Genomic DNA, 14,953 nt, shown 5'->3' on the forward strand with positions numbered 1-14,953 from the left:
GCCGAGCCCTTCACAGCACACACAGCTTTATTGCACCGACACGTGGGGGCCCACGGCACCCCGGCACCGCAAACAGCACACCAAGGGGGAGCTGTGCCCCCAGCACAACACACAGCCACGGCAAGGGGCGCACAGCAACTTCGACACACAGCTGGCCGCAGAACCCCCGCGGGGTCCGGGCACCCGGGGCCAGCTCCCAGGGCACGAAGCAAAACCCGAAAAAAAAACCTGCAGAGCCAGCCCGCAGTCCTGCTGCCGTGAGAGCAGCTGAGCTGTGCCCAGCCCCGGCTGCACCCGGAGCCTCTCCTGGCTGCACGCCCCAGCCGTGCGCTCGGCCAGCCCCATGCCACCACCACGGCCCCGGGGCCCGCTGCTGCCACAGCATCCCACCCAGCTCAGATATCGAACATCTCTGCCTCCTTCTCCTTCCAGAAGGAGAAGCTGCGGTCGATGTAGCGGCAGATGTCCTCGTCACTGAACTCCCCCAGCTCCGAGACCAGCTGGGCCGGCTCCTTGCCTCCCTGGGCTGCAGCAGCGGGTGCCAGCCTGGGGGACGAAGGACTTGACTCCACCGCTGCTGCCGTGGGCACTGGTTCCCCAAAGAACTCCTGCTTCAGGTCCTCGAAGCCGTCGAGCCAGCAGCGGTGGCCAGCCTCAACCCGCTCCAGCGCGGCGCGGTGGAAGCGTCGGATGCACTCCCAGCTGTGGGTGCCCAGGCGGTCGAACATCTCGTAGCACAGCAGGTGTCGGAAGCGGCGCTCCTCGGGGCTCAGGTTCATCTCCAGCAGCTGGAAGTAGCCCAGCATGAAGAGGTCGAGCGAGAGGCTGTCGTAGGGCATGGGCGAGCCTCGGACGTGGGGCAAGAAGTGCTCGGGCCAGTAGAGCACATCGGCGCGACTCAGCCGCCGGATCTGCCGCCCGGGCACCCGGTGGGCAACGCTCCTCCAGCGCGCCAGCAGCCTCCCCACCGCCTGCCGCTGCCTCCAGAGCCGCCGCAGCCGCTCGTCCCCGCGGGTGCGTGCACCGGGTGCCTCCGCCAGCGCCCACTTCTTCCAGTGCTCCAGGAAGAGGGAGACGGCGCGCTCCTTCCGCGCGTCGATGCGCTCCTGCAGGCAGCTCAGCTCCGTCTGCACTGGCTGGCTGCGCCGCAGCACCCCGTCCCCGTCCCCGTCCCCGTCCCCGTAGTCCTCCTCCAGCACGGGCTCACGGGTGCAGACCTCCGCGGGTGCTCCCGGGGGCAGCGACCGCTTCCTCTTGGTGACCCTGCTGCGGGGCACGGGGGCTCCCACCAGCCCCTCGTAGTTGGCCTTGAGGCTGCGGACGGACACACCGCAGTGCAGGATCTCACGCCGGGCGTCCTGCTGGGTGCCGGCCGGGGCGCTGGGGGGGGACCTCTGGGGCACGGCGCTGCTCGCCACTCCCCCCACCCCGGGGCTCTCCCGGCCCCCCAGAGCGGCCAGCAGCATGGCCATGCTCCTCAGCAGCGCAGAGGTCTTGCTGCACCAGGCGGGCAGGTCCTCGGCACGGCCCTGCAGGCGCCGGGGGTCGAGGGAAAAGCGCTCGGGGGCCAGGGTGGCCGGGAGAGGCAGGAGCTGCTGCAGCTCCTCCTCAAGCTGCTCCAGCTCCGTCTCCACTGTCTGCACCTTGTGCATCACCTGCAGGTTTTCGATTTGCCTCTCAATGCGGAGAATGTCCTCCTCCGTCATGAGCTGCCCAAAGGGTCCCAGCATGCCCCCGTGGGCGGGGGAGTAGCGCCAGCACGGGGGGGGTAGGACGCTCCCAGGCTCCAGCTAGGGCAGGAAAAAGGGCAAAACAGCTCCTGAGGACGCGCCCCACAGCCCTGCACGTGCCAACCCCCCAGCACCGGGGTCCAGCAGGGAGCCAGGACCGCGCACGCCTCGCACCACCGGTGGCCACACGGGACGAGCGCTCCGGGAAGGGCTCTGCAGCCGGGCAGGGTACGCAGCACCCACAGCACGCGTGCAGCGGGGCTGGGGCCATCCGGGCGCAGCAGGGAGCCGGAGGAGATGACACAAGACGGGTCCTGGGCTGCCGGGCCATGCCCACGCCGCTCTCACCGCACACACAGCACGCGGAGCCCCGCAGAGGGTCCCCCCCTACCTTGCGCCGCTGCTCCTCTTCCTCCTGCATGCGGAGCTGCAGCTTGCGCACCATCACCTGCCGCTTCCACTCAGGGATGGGCCGGCCCTGCTCGTCGTGGCTCGGCACCAGTGCCTCCGCGTCTGGCGGGCCCCCAGCCCCCGGCCCTGGCACCGGCGAGCTGCCGTTGAGCACCGGCTCCGGCGAGCCCCCCGCCACGCAGCGCGGCAGCCCCACGGCCTCGGGGGTGGCCGGCGGGGTGGGCGTCCTGGTGGGCGACGGGGACGATAGCGGCGACTCGGCCTGTGGAGGAAGGGAGGAAGGGAGAGTGGGTGCCCGCTGTGCTCCCACCGGGTCCTGCAGGGCTCAGGGACCCCCCACAATCCCCTCCCCAACTCCACCACCTACATTGGCCCCGGCCTGGCCACTGCCGGAGAAGACAGTGGTGAAGCCTTTGCTTTGCGGCGTCGGCTTCAGGCTCTTCCCAGCCTTGATCTCGGCCAGGAGCTCCGAGTTGTCGCCGGTGGGGGACATCATGTTGAACGACTTGGTGCCTGGCGGAGAAAGGCAGGGGGGGCAGTAAGGGCCCCGCTGCTGCCGGCCCCCTGCTTCCCCAGCAGATTGCAGACCACGGGGGTGACGGGGGGCCGGCCAACAGCCCCCCACACCCAGGAGCCCTTGGGACCCCACCAGACCCCACCCTGGCACCCAGCTCCCCAGGGCAGACAGGCAACCTCCACCCGTGAGCCCGGCACCACGCTGTGACAACGACTTGCCGTGTCCAGAGGGACAGGACCGCGGCTGGCTGCAGCCCCGTTGCAGCAGGACAGCCCCGTGCTGCCCCACAGAGCTCCTGGCCCCCTGCAGCCCCCCAAGGTGTCCCGGTAGCAAGGCACCCACCAGCCCCGAGCCGCAGCCAGGGCTCCAGCACCCTGCCCCGTGAGCACCCACCGTCCGTGCCAGCCATGCGTGCGTCCCTAAAGGCCCATGGTGCCACGCCGTGCCCGAGCCCCTTCCCCACCGCCCTGCGCTCGCCCCCTCGGCCACGCCGCAGCAAGGGCCGGACGCCTGTCGGTGCGGAGGGCCCGGCCGGGCGCTCGCAATGCCATCCAGTGCCACTGAGACCCCAGCCCCTGGGAGCCGGCGCTAATAAAGCGGGGGCTGAGCGGCCGCCAGCCCGCGAGCTGCAATCAGCGGCGGGGGAGCGGCCGGTGCGCTCACGTGGCGAGGTAATGCCGGCCGGCTGAGCGCGAACAAAGGCGCTCTGTGCATGGGGCCGTGGGGCCACGGGGGGCACGGGGCCCTGCCAGCCCTGCCCGGGCAGCAGCGGCGGCCCCACGCTCTGCTCCTGCCTCAGGCGGAGCCGTGCCGGAGCTCAGGGCTCCTGCTTGGCACCGAGCGGCACGTTGGCCTCACGGCCTGGGGCATGCTGGCGAGGGCTGGGCACCGTCGTGACTGCGGCCACCTCGGCCATCCTGCGGGACAGCCCCGTGTCACAGGCAGGGGTGCGGGCAGCGCTCCCCCAGCACCATGCTCGTGGCCTGGCCGCAGGATGGGTTGGTGCTGGGGAAAGCTGCTGGGATCTGGCCCTGCCATCGAGGCGCCCTGCTCTGGGCTGCAGGCGCTCCGTCCCCGCGGGCACTACCTGACCACCAAAGAGTAACGAGGCGCGGTACTTACTCTTCATCTGTCTCAAAGCCTTTCCTTCTAGGGGGAGAAGCAGAGAGGCGGCACAGCGCGTGTAGCAGAGGAAGGATTTGGCCACCACAAGACAAGAGAGAAGAGAAGCAGCCAGCAGTGAGAGCAAGTGGGGGCGGGCAGGCGTGGGAGCCCCCGCGCCGAGACCGGAGGAGAGAAGGACAGAGAGGCTGTCAGGAGCTGCGCCCCGAGGAGCCGGAGCGCAGGGACAGGAGAAGCACGAAGGCACCCGGTGCTAGGGCACATCCAGCCCGGCACCGCCACGTGGCCGGGGCAGGCGCTGTGCCCGCTGCCGGGCCCTGGCCCCCCGCGTTCCCCAGGACCCCCGACTTACTTCCCGTGGAGGAGGAGGAGCGGCGGGGCCCGGCGGGGGCCTCAGCTGGCGGCGGTGGCGGCGGTGGCGGCGGGCAGGAGGTTTCGGGCAGCGGCGGGGGCGGTGGCGGGGGCGGCAGCTCGGCGCCAGGCTTGGTCTCTGCCGGGCCCCCGTTGTGCATGGTGTCCGCGGAGAGGGGAGAGGCCTGAAAGAGCACGGGCGGGCGTCACACGGAGCCAGTGCCACCGCGCTGCCCGCGGCACCGGGGCCCGGGCTCACCTCCTCACTGTGTGCCATCCTGCGGGGGCCGGGCAGCTCCGCCGCGCTGGGCCCCAGGTGCTTATAGTAATCGCCCGTGCTCGGCTGCTTGCTGAAGTTCCTCGACCGCCTCGTGGAGTCGGCCCGGCGCAGGCCCTCGGGGCTGCCCTCGCGTGACGCTAGCTGCAACGGGGAGGGCAGCTGAGCGGGCAGGGCCGCGGCGTGGCCGTGGTGCGTGCCTTGGGGGGATATGGGCTGAGCGAGGGGTTGGCTACAGCCCCCGACAGTGCCTGGCACCGCGACCCCGTGGCCTGTGCCTGGGAGCCCGAGGCTGAGCCTCCCCTGGGATAACCCCCATGGGAACGGCAGCGCTGCCTCCTGGCCCCATGGATTAGCTGGAGCTTGAGCTTATCCCCACGGGGCCGGAGCCCTGCCGCGGACCCGGCTGTAAATGTCGCTATTAAGGCAGTAAGACCCGCGGCAGCACGGCCTCGGCTCACCCCAGTGCATACCTCTGGGGCTTTGCGGGTCGTGCCGTGGAGCGGCCGCGCCGCAGGGGTCCCGCCGCTGTGGCACAGCCCCGTGCCCCGCTCCCTGCGCCCAGGGCCCCACTATTTGCATTTCTCCTTGTGCCACCTCCGCCCAAGGCATTTGCATGGTGAGCCGGGGCACTGCACGCCACCGGCAGCCCCAGCTAAGTCAACAAGTGCCAGCCCGGCGCTTCCTGCTCCGACAGCCGCCGGGCACCGCGCCAAGCCTGGCTCCGGCTGCAGCAGCCCCAGCCCCGGCCCCACGGGTGGGTGCGAGGTTGGTGCCGCCCGGCCTCACGGCACCGGGTGCCCACACAGCTTGGCACCGATGGTGCTTGAGCTCACACGCACCCACGCCTGCCGTGGGCAGCCCAGGGCAGGGCCGCTCGTTAGCCCTACGTGTGCTAACCAACAACACGGAGCCCAAGCCCAGCACAGGCCTGGCAAATGCTGCTCTGCCAAGACCCCATCCTGCGTGCCCCAGACCCCCGCAGTGCTGGGCTCTGCTGCTGTGTGCCCATGCCTGCCGCCGTGGCCGTGCACCAGGCTGTCCCTGGCTGTGTGGCAAGGCCCATGGCTGGGGTCGAGGCGGACCCCAAACCCCCCACACCCGGTGCCCCCCCTGCCCCAGGCAGCTGCGCCCCTCTTACCTGTGCGTCCCGGCTGAGCCCTCTCAGCTCCTGGCAGCGCCGGCACTGCCACCCGACACCCGCGGCGCAGGTGACACCGGAGCCGGGCACTCGGGTTACAGCTGCTGCCTGCACCCCACGCCTCCACGCAGCCGCCCACGCCCAGCTCGCCCGGGGCACTGTGCCGGTGGCACCACTGGCACCACGTGAGCACAGCGCACGCCACCCACACGGCGCTGGCACGCTGAGCCGCTGCCATTTGGTGGTGGGGGCATCACCGGCCCCAGCTCTCCGTACCCCTGCTGCTGTGGCAGGCGCTGCCACTGGTGCTGAGTGCCCACGGGACATGGGTGCCAGGAGTTGTGCCCCCCCTGGTAGCCCCCCTGTGCTCGTGGCCAGGGAGCGTGGGGGTTCCGTACCTCTCTGCGCAGTGCCTGGCTCTCCACGTGCCGCAGGTTGTTCTTGGCCCGCACGTAGATGTCGGCGGTGTCGGGGGAGGCAGGGGGGGCAGGCGCGGGGTAGCCGGGGGGCGGCGGGGGCGGGCGGGTGGCAGGTGGGGGTGGCGGTGGGGGGAAGCTGGGGGGCGGCGGTGGGGGGCCCTCACTTGCTGACCCCCTGCCCCGTGGCTGCGTCTCGGGGTTCAGCATGTCCATGTACGCCTGCATGTCCGTCAGAGCGGGCTCGGGGACCCCTGCAGAGAGTGGAGGGGGGGGTCACAGCTGTGCTCACGCTGTGTCACCCCCCCCCAGCTCCCTGCCCCATCACTCACGGGCTGTGGGGGCGCCGTGGGGGCCACCCCTCTTCTCTCCGGTGCTCGACTGGCTGGAGTTGCAGGAGTCGTAGTTGGAGAGGGTGCTGGCGGGGGAGCCCACCTCGAAGCGTGCCTGGGGCGCCGACGCCGTGGTGTTGGGCGACGACATGCCCGAGTCGGGCTGCCGGCACTCCCCGTCTGCTGAGGGGTCTCGCGACAGCACGCGGTGCTCCACGCTCTGCCGGCACAGCCGAGCCATCAGGGGGTGGGCAGCAACACCCGGGCCCTGCGTGCCCATCACAATCCCCCCGCACTCTGTGCCCCGATGCCAGGGTGCCACCGTACCATGTTCTCCACGGTGCGCAGGTACTTGGCGCAGTGGCTGTGGCCGTTGTAGTCGGCGAGGTCGGCTGCCGTGTAGCCGTCCTGGTCGCGGATGCTGAGGTCGGCACCGTTCACCACCAGGATCTGGCAGCACTGGGGAGAGGAGGGGGGAGCGTGGCAGGCTTGATGCCGTGCCGCCCCCCCTCCCCACCAGCACCCTCGGCCAGCAGCACCAACCTCCAGCTCGCCGTTCTCAGCGGCATCGTGCAGTGGCGTGCCGCCCCAGCCGTCTGCCGTGATCTCGCCCCCGTGCAACAGGAGCCAGCTCAGCACCTTGGCGTGGCCGCGGCTGGCGGCGAAGTGCATGGCTGTGGCCCCGTCGTCATCCCGCTCTGACAGGCTCACCGTCGTGAAGCTCATCTGCGGAGGTGGCAGATGAGCAGGGCCATCACGCCGTGCCGTGCCGTGCCGTGCCGAGCCGTGCCGAGCCCAGGCAGCACTTACCAGCCAGACGATGACGGTGTTGTGGCCCATCTGGGCTGCGGCGTGCAGTGGGGTCATGCCGTCATTGGCGCGCACGTGGGGGTCAGCCCCGCAGTCCTTCACCAAGTACTGGATGATCTCGAGGTGGCCCTCCTGGCAGGCGAGGTACAGAGGGGTGGCACCGGTCTTGGTCTGGGCACTGAGAGTGCTGCAAGCAGAGCACGGCGCTGGGCACCCGCAGCCCACATCGGGTGGGAGCACGGGGCACCGGGGACACGGGGGACATGGGTACGGGGGCACGAAGGACACGGGGATATGAGGGCACAGGGGCACACCGGGCGCAGGGGATGTGTGGGACACGAGGACCGTGTGGGTGCAGGGACACCAGGACCACGTGTGTCACAGGGCCTGGGGGGCATGCAGGGCACAGGGCAGGCAGCACCAGCTGCTGGGCAATATGGGCTGGGGACGTCCACGCCACGGCCCCGCTCAGTCCCCGCACAGACACAGCGGCTGCCGCGGGAGGTCATTAAGTCAATAAGCTCGGGCTAATCGCATTCCTCCGGCTGTTTTTGGACACTGCAATCTAGCAGTATTTTTAAGTAAGCAGCTTAGGCACCAGCAGCCGGTGGGGAAGGGTGGAACTGCGCGTTGGCACTGCCCAGCCTCGCTGCTCCCCAGGAGCCCCGCTGCCGGGCACCGCTGTCCCCCAGGCCTTGGCACCCCCGTGGCCACATCCTGAGCCATGCATCCCACGTCCCACATCCTGCACCCTGCGTCCCATATCCCAAATCCCGCTCCCTAAATCCTGCATCCCGCACTGCACGCCCTTCGCCACGCAGGAAGCTGGTTTTGAAGTGCGCCATAAAAACCTGTTGAATATTTAAAAAAGGAAGTGCAATAAATACTCCGCTCTGTTATCGCGGAGATCGCGGGCCCTTAATAATTGATCCCTGTAACCGTGAGACGGGTGGCGGCCAGCGCGGGCTCTGCGCTGTGCCGTGCTGCAGGACGCCAGCTTTCCGTGCACCGCACTGGAGACAGGGACCAGGGACAGGGCTGGGGGCTGGCTGGGGCACAGCAGAGCCACGCACGGCGGTGGTGTGGGTACAGTGGGTGCATTTTCAATCCGTAATTGCCGTTTCCCAGTTATGGGGAGGGGTTAATCCACTCGGGTGAGCACTGGCTGGGAGCCAGGCGCTCGGCGCAGTGGGTGAACGCTTTGCCAGATGGCCACGACCCCACGCTGGCCGCCCACCTCGCCACCAGCTGCTGCGGACACCACGGCGCAGCCGAGCCAGCAGCAGAGGTGCCGGGGACTCTGTGGCCTCGCTGCTGGTGCTGGCTGCCGAGCCTGGCACGCGCCCTCCCGCCCGAGCTGCGGCCACGTCCCGCAGCGCCCCAGGATTGAGTTTCACAGCTGTAACAGAGCCTCCTGCAAGCCGCAGGGCCCGAGCACAGGGCGAGCAGTAAATAATTCAGGGGCCACCTTGGCGGTGGAAGGCGGGCGACGGCAGCGGAGTAACCCCAGCAGGAACATGAAATTCAATGGGAAAGGGCTGCCGCCACGCGTGCTGCGGGGGCGACGATGCAGGGACTGAGCAGGAACCAAAGCTGTGAGGGAGCTGGGCCCTGGGATGGGGAGGGTGAATCCGTCTGGGTGTGGGGGCAGCACAGGTGCCCCCCTGAGCCAGCACACCTGGGGCAAGGAGATAAAGAGCCAGGGTGGCCAGGCTGGGGAGGCTGCTTGCAGTGGGGTAGGTGGGTGGGGGGCTGGCTGCTGGGGGCTGCAATGGGCTCTGCTGGTGGGCTCTGCTGGTGGGATGGCTCTGTGGGAATGGGAGCTGGTGCAGGACCATGTGGCACCTGGGGAAGGGGGTGAAAATGGGGGCACAGGCAGCCTGAGGGGGTCCCACCACCCCTCTGTACCCCTGACACCCGCGGTCCCTGCACCTCCTGGGCACGGCGTGGTGGGGCAGCGTCCCCACGGCCTCCCCCTCGGCCAGGGCCCTGGTTATTTATAGCAGCCTCTGCCCACTGTGGGAAATGAGATTAGGGGCCGCATAATCACACGGTGAGGCCCGGGGTGGCTTGGCACTCTGCGCCCCGTGGCAGCTGTGCCGTGTCCCCAGGGCACGTCGGGGGGCGGCCGCACGGGGGGGGGGCTGACCCCAGGGGTGGCGGTGCCGGCCGAGCAGTGCTGCACCACGGTGGTGCCGTGGCCCTGAGCTCCTGGAGGCAGCGGGGAAGGTCGGCTCTGGTGCAGGGAGCAGCCCCTGCTCCCCCGGCAGCCTAATCCATTTACATAACGGCGGGCGGACAAAGGCGGCTGTGTTATCGCCCCGCGCCAAGAGCGCCGCGAACAAACCCTGCTGCGCGCTGCTCCTGGTGGGCAGCTATATTTCTGTCAGTGCTCGCTGCGCTCCTCCTCGCCCTTTCTCTCCGGGTGATAAAGAAGGCACAGCTGCCTTCCCGAGGTGATAACGCTGCCGTGTTGCCCTTGGAGCCGTGATGCAAGGGGGATGGAGATGGCCGCATCTCCAAGTGGCTGGTGCCCAGTGCTGGCACCTCGCACGGAAGCTCAAAGGGCTGCCGGTCAGCGTGCCATCAGCTCGGCCCCTGTGCCCCTAGCAGCAGGGGCTGTTACCTTGGGCAGTGTCCTAGGAGAAGTCGCAGGGAGGGGAAATCCCCTTTGGCCGCAGCGTAGTGGACCGGCAGCGCTCCCGTGTCCGTGGCTGCCGTGGGGTCGCTGCCTCCGAAGCGAAGGAGCCAGTCGATCACCTCGTGGTGACCGAATCGGGCTGCGAGGTGTAGGATAGTGGCACCGGAGTTGTCTGTGTCCTGCGGGAGGAAGGGAGAGGCCTTGGCACCAGGGAGCACGGGCTGCCCAGAGCCTGCAGCAAGGGTTTGAGCGTGGGGCTGGGGAAGCTCCGTCTGTACCGAGCACAGGCAGCCCCGCAGGGCTCAGGGCACGAGGGGATGGCCCTGGGCAACAGGGGAGAGGAGATGGGGGCCGTAAGCATGCCCGGTCCATGCCAGGTCCCCACGGGCCCCAGCAGCAGCGCACCAGCCCGGCTGCAGGGCCTCGTTGGCTGCCGGTGGTGCACAAAGCCCTGCTTGTTCTCCCTGCCGCGGGGGCTCGCTGCGCTGCCGGCGGCCCGGCTCCCCTCCTGGCTCCACGGGATGCAGAGCTGGCCCTGGGCCAGGCCGGCACCGAACCGTGCTGAACCCGTCCTTCCTGCTTAATCGCCTCTCCCACCCCTCCTCCTCCTCCACGTCACATGCTGTTACCTCTCTGCCAGCCCCCGGCAAGCTGCTTATCTGCCCCGGGGCTTGCTCTGGTTGTGTAACCCCCGGGAAGGGGCCGGCACCCTGGGGCGCAGCTTCCACCTGAACCTCCGTGCCCTCCTCGGGTCTGCGTGGGCTTTGTCTGGAGCGTGCCAGCCCTCCTGTCCCAGCTGGGTGGCTGCCCTGGGGGTGGCTGTGCCAGCAGCTCCCACCCAGCACAGGGTCAGGGTCTGGCACAAGGTGCTGCTGGGTGCCTGCACCCTCCTGAGCCCCCCACCACCAGGTAGCTCGGGCAAGGCAGAGCCCATGGGAGGCTCCAGTGCTGCTGTGGGTGGCCACACGCCCTCAGCAGAGCCTGTCTGTGACCTTCTCCCCATGGCCACCACCCCTCCAGACCTACGCAGCCGGAAACAATCCCGGTGCTCCTCACCCCAGCCAGGCCCTGGCTATGACCCCCCCCTCTCCACGGGGCACAGCACAGATGCTCTGGGGCCCTTGCTGCCCCTTGGTGCAGGATCTGGAGCCCTGGGAGCCGCGGTGGAGGCGTGGGGTGCCTCAGCCGAGCGGGGCACCGCGGTGGTCCCTGGGGTGTGCCAAAACACCCCTGGGCGCTTCCAGTCTGCCCGAGACCCCGCTGGGAACCTCTCCACGGCCGGAGGTGCCGAAGAGGAGGAGGAGGAGGAGGAAGAAGAGGAGAAGGAGGCAGCGGCCGGGCCGCCCCCCCGGGGCCGCGCTCCCATCCCGGCACCCCTCCGCGCCCGCTCCGTCGAGCCCCGCGCCCCCTCCCCGTCCCCGCGACCCTCTCGCACCTGCACGCCGCAGCCCCCCTGCGTGAGCAGCCACTGCAGACAGGCGAGGTTGCCGGTGGCGGCGGCGTCGTGGGCCGGCGTGGCCCCGTTGCGCGCCCGCGCATCGCCGCGCAGCGCGGCCTCGGCCGCCAGGTAGCGGAGGCAGGCGAGGCGGCCGGCGCGGGCGGCGTGGTGCGCGGGGGAGGCTCCGAGCGCGTCCCGCAGCCCCGGCCGAAGCAGCCCGGCCGCCCGCAGCCCCCGCAGCGCCTCCACGTCGCCCTGCCGAGCCGCCAGCAGCGCCCGCTCCAGCGCCATGGCCCCGGCCCCGCACCGGCCGCGCGGGGCCGTCCGGCCGCCGCTTGGCACTGCGCGGCGCCCCCGCGGCGAGGCGGCCCGGCCCCGCCGGCTCCTCCTCCTCCTCCCCCGGGGCCGGCCCGCCCCGCCGCCGCCCCCCCCCGGCCCCGGCCCCTCCGCCCGCCCCGCCGGCAGCCCCGCCGTCGGGGCACGGCGGCCGCCCCGCCGCCCGGCGGACCCTGCCCCGGGGGTGCCGCGGGCGTGGGCAGCCGCTGCGTCTCTCGGCAGCCTTGGGCGCCGCGTTTCGGCCCCGTTTTCGAGCCCTCGGGACGAGAAATTCACTTTCGGATAAGATCCGGGGCTGTGCCGGGAGCTGCCCGTCCGGGCGCGCTGCAGAAAGGAGGCGGCGAGGGGCGCGGGTGCCGGCAGGGTGCCCCCACCCCTCGGGCGCCCCCGGTCCTGCGGCAGCCGCAGGTGAGGGTCCCGCCGTGCCTCCGCCGCCCCCCCGAGGCCCGCAGCCCTGGCGGCACCGGCACCGCGGGGCTGCCCCTTCGGGCACCGACGGCCGGTACCGGGGGCAGGCTCCGATGCCCCCCCCCCCCGGTCCCGGTCCCGGTCCCGGCCCCGCTCCTTCAGCACCGCGAACAGCGGCGGGGGCGCCTCCAGCACCGCGGACAGCGGCGAGGCCGGGCCTCCCCCCCTGCCTCCCGGCCTCCCTCCCGGCCTCCCCGCCTGCCTCCCTCCCCACCTGCCCGGCCTCCCTCCTGCCCTGCCCTCCCCTCCCTTCCCCTCCCTGCCCTCCCTTCCCCTCCCTGCCCTCCCTTCCAGCCTCTCCGTGCCCGCCCGCCCTGCCCCGACGGCGCCGTCCCGGGGAGGGAGGCGGGGCGGCCCGACGGCCCCATAAAGGCGGCGGCGGCGGCGGCGGAGCTCCGGAGCACGATGTCCCCGACGGGGTCCCCTCCACCACCGCCGCCCCCGAGGCCCCCGCGCCGCCCCGCCGCCGAGATGCGCAAGGTGAGCGGCCGCCCCCCCGGGGGGTCCCGTGGAGGCCGGGCCGCCCTCACCGCCCCCTTCTCCCCGCAGACCCTCAAGCCCCTGCTGGAGAAGCGCCGCCGCGCCCGCATCAACGAGAGCCTCAACCAGCTCAAGGCGCTCATCCTGCCGCTCGTCGGCAAGGACGTGAGTGCCCCGGCCCCGGCCCCCCCCGCTCCCGGCCCGCCCCCGAGCCGCCCCGTCCCGTCGAGCCCCTTCCCGGTCCCCGGCGCTGCCCGCTCCCCCCTTCCCTGCCCGCCCGCCCCCTCGGCGCAGCCCCGACCCCTGCCCGCAGCCCCCGGCCCTGCCCTCCCTCTCCACATCCCCCCCGCTTCTTCTCGCCCCAGCCCGGCCCCCCCCCAGCTCGTGTCCCGTGCCCGGTGCCGGTGCCCCCTCCCTCCGGTGCCCGGTGCCCCCACTGACCCGCCGGCCCCGCAGAGCTCCCGCTGCTCCAAGCTGGAGAAGGCAGACATCCTGGAGATGACCGTGCAGTTCCTCAAGGAGGTGCCGGCTGCGCCCTCGGCCCCAGGTGAGCCCCCCCCAACCCCTCGCCCACCCCCTGGCCCCCCACCCGCCCGGCTTCCCACTGACGGCCGCCTCTCCGCAGAGCCCTCCGAGAGTTTCCGTGCCGGGTACCGCGCCTGCCTGGCCCGCCTGGGCACCCTGCTGCCCCCCCCGCCGCCACCCGCCGCCCGCCGCCACCTCCCGGAGCTGCCGCCTGCCACCTGCCCCAAGGCCACCCCGCCGCCGCCCGCCACCCCGCTCTGGCGGCCCTGGTAGCCCCCCCCCCCCCCGTGCGTCGCTGTACATAGCCCTATTTATTTGTACAGACCCCAGGGCCCCCCTTTGTACAAATAAACCTTTTGCCAAAGCTGCGCTCTGCTGCCCGGGGTGCACCGCGGGGAGCCCGGCTGGCCCCCAGCTGCCGTGGCACCGTGCCCCGGCTCGGTCCACGTCCCTCCTGCCTGCACCCAGGCACCGCCGCCTGCCCAGGCCTCCCCTGGGAGCGGTGAAGCAGCAGCCAGCGTGGTCCGGCCGCAGCCACGGCCCCCCGGTAATTACCCGGGCAAGCTGCGGCACGGGCGCCTTGACGCAACAGCCTGGCAGCGCTCGCACCCCGCTCCTGCATCAGGCCCGGGCCTGTCCCCAGCCTTGCACGTGGGCACGCGGTGGCCCTGCCAGCTCCTGGCCGCGGATTTTGGGTGCTGGGGAAGCTGCATCCACCTTGGGGTCTTGGGGGAACCCACAGGGGAGGCGCCGCATCCCCGCTAACCCCCCGTGTGTTCTCCAGCCGCCCTGGCCCATCGCTCCCAGCAGTTCCCAGCACGCTGGGCACGGGGCTCCCTCGAGCACTGGGAACCACGAGGGCTGGGGAAGGAGAGGGCTGGGGCTGCGGGCGGCCCGACGGGGCGTCCTCCTGCTCGGGCAGGTGCCGGCAGGTGTCTGCACAGGCCCCGAGGCTGCGGCTTCCCCGAGCCTCCTGGGGTGGGCAGCTGAGCAGGGGGAGGCAGCAGTGGGGCTGCAGCACCTTGGGGCAGAGCCCAGCCCCACGGCAGAGCTGTGGGGCCACCATCCCGCCCGTGCCTGCAGCCAGGGCCTGGCGGGGTGGCTCCTGGCGCGGGGACAGGCGGCTTGCCCGTGGGCCGCTCGCCGTGGAGCCGTGGCAGGGCCATGAGAGCTGCCCGGGCACGCCGCAGCGGCTCCGCCGCCCACGGGGGCTCCGGGTGCCGAAGCAGTTTCGCTCAGCACTTCCAGGGTCCCGGGCGCTGCCCGCGGCCCCCGGGGCTGGCAGGGAAGCTCCACGCGAGCGTGGGAAAGGAGCGGGTGTCGGCAGGGAGCCGTGCCCCAGCCCCACACGTGTCTGCCCGGTGCTGGGCACCCCACGGTTCGCTCGTGGGCCCTGGGCGTGCACAGCATGGGTGGGGGGAGCTGGGGCTGTGTGGGTGCTGAGCTCCCGGGTGGCCGGGGTCTCGCTGCCCACCCCGTGGTGGGGCCGCAGGTGGGCTCCGGTGGTCCGGCTGTGCAGAGGGGGGTCCCGGGACCCGCCTGGGTGCCGGGCACCCAGTGCTGGCTGCGGGGCTCCCCCAGCTCCAGGCCGGGCCCCGTACCGGGGACGGTGCTTTTAGGGAACGGAGGCTTGGAGAGGGGAACGAGCCCCCCGGTTATGCTCGGGGTGTAACCGGGCACGGCTCAGCCGGGGGCACTGGGGGCTGCCTCACCCCGGGAGCGGCTCGGGGGTGCCCCGGGGCGTCCCCCCGGCGGGGGTAGCACCGGGTGGGGCGGCTGCACCGGGAGCCTCCGGTGCTGGGAGAGGCGTGCGGGGGGGGGGCTGCCGGCACCGAGGGCTGCGCCCTGGGCGCCGTCGGGTCCCGGTCCCGGTCCCGGTCCCGGTCCCGGTGCCGGTGCCGGTGCCGGTGCCGTCCCAGCCCCGCCCCCCCCCGGTGTCTCCGCCCCCTGCGCACGGC

General features: G+C 71.9%; 1 protein-coding gene across 1 annotated transcript; it reads right to left on the reverse strand.

The window, feature by feature from the left end:
* Positions 1 to 9: 9 nt before the first annotated feature.
* On the reverse strand, positions 10 to 11,477 carry ESPN (espin; the record flags this gene model as incomplete). The annotated part of the gene is made up of 12 exons (XM_084495075.1): positions 10 to 1,790; positions 2,122 to 2,403; positions 2,509 to 2,654; positions 4,133 to 4,316; positions 4,391 to 4,552; positions 5,948 to 6,219; positions 6,298 to 6,517; positions 6,625 to 6,756; positions 6,841 to 7,023; positions 7,108 to 7,294; positions 9,734 to 9,927; positions 11,184 to 11,477. 12 exons carry the CDS (start codon positions 11,475 to 11,477, stop codon positions 396 to 398), a joined length of 3,651 nt encoding a protein of 1,216 aa, XP_084351201.1. The 3' UTR covers positions 10 to 395.
* Positions 11,478 to 14,953: the final 3,476 nt, after the last annotated feature.

The sequence above is a fragment of the Aythya ferina genome (genome assembly GCF_964211825.1).
Source record: "Aythya ferina genome assembly, chromosome: 21".
In the NCBI taxonomy this organism is placed as follows: Eukaryota; Metazoa; Chordata; class Aves; order Anseriformes; family Anatidae; genus Aythya; species Aythya ferina.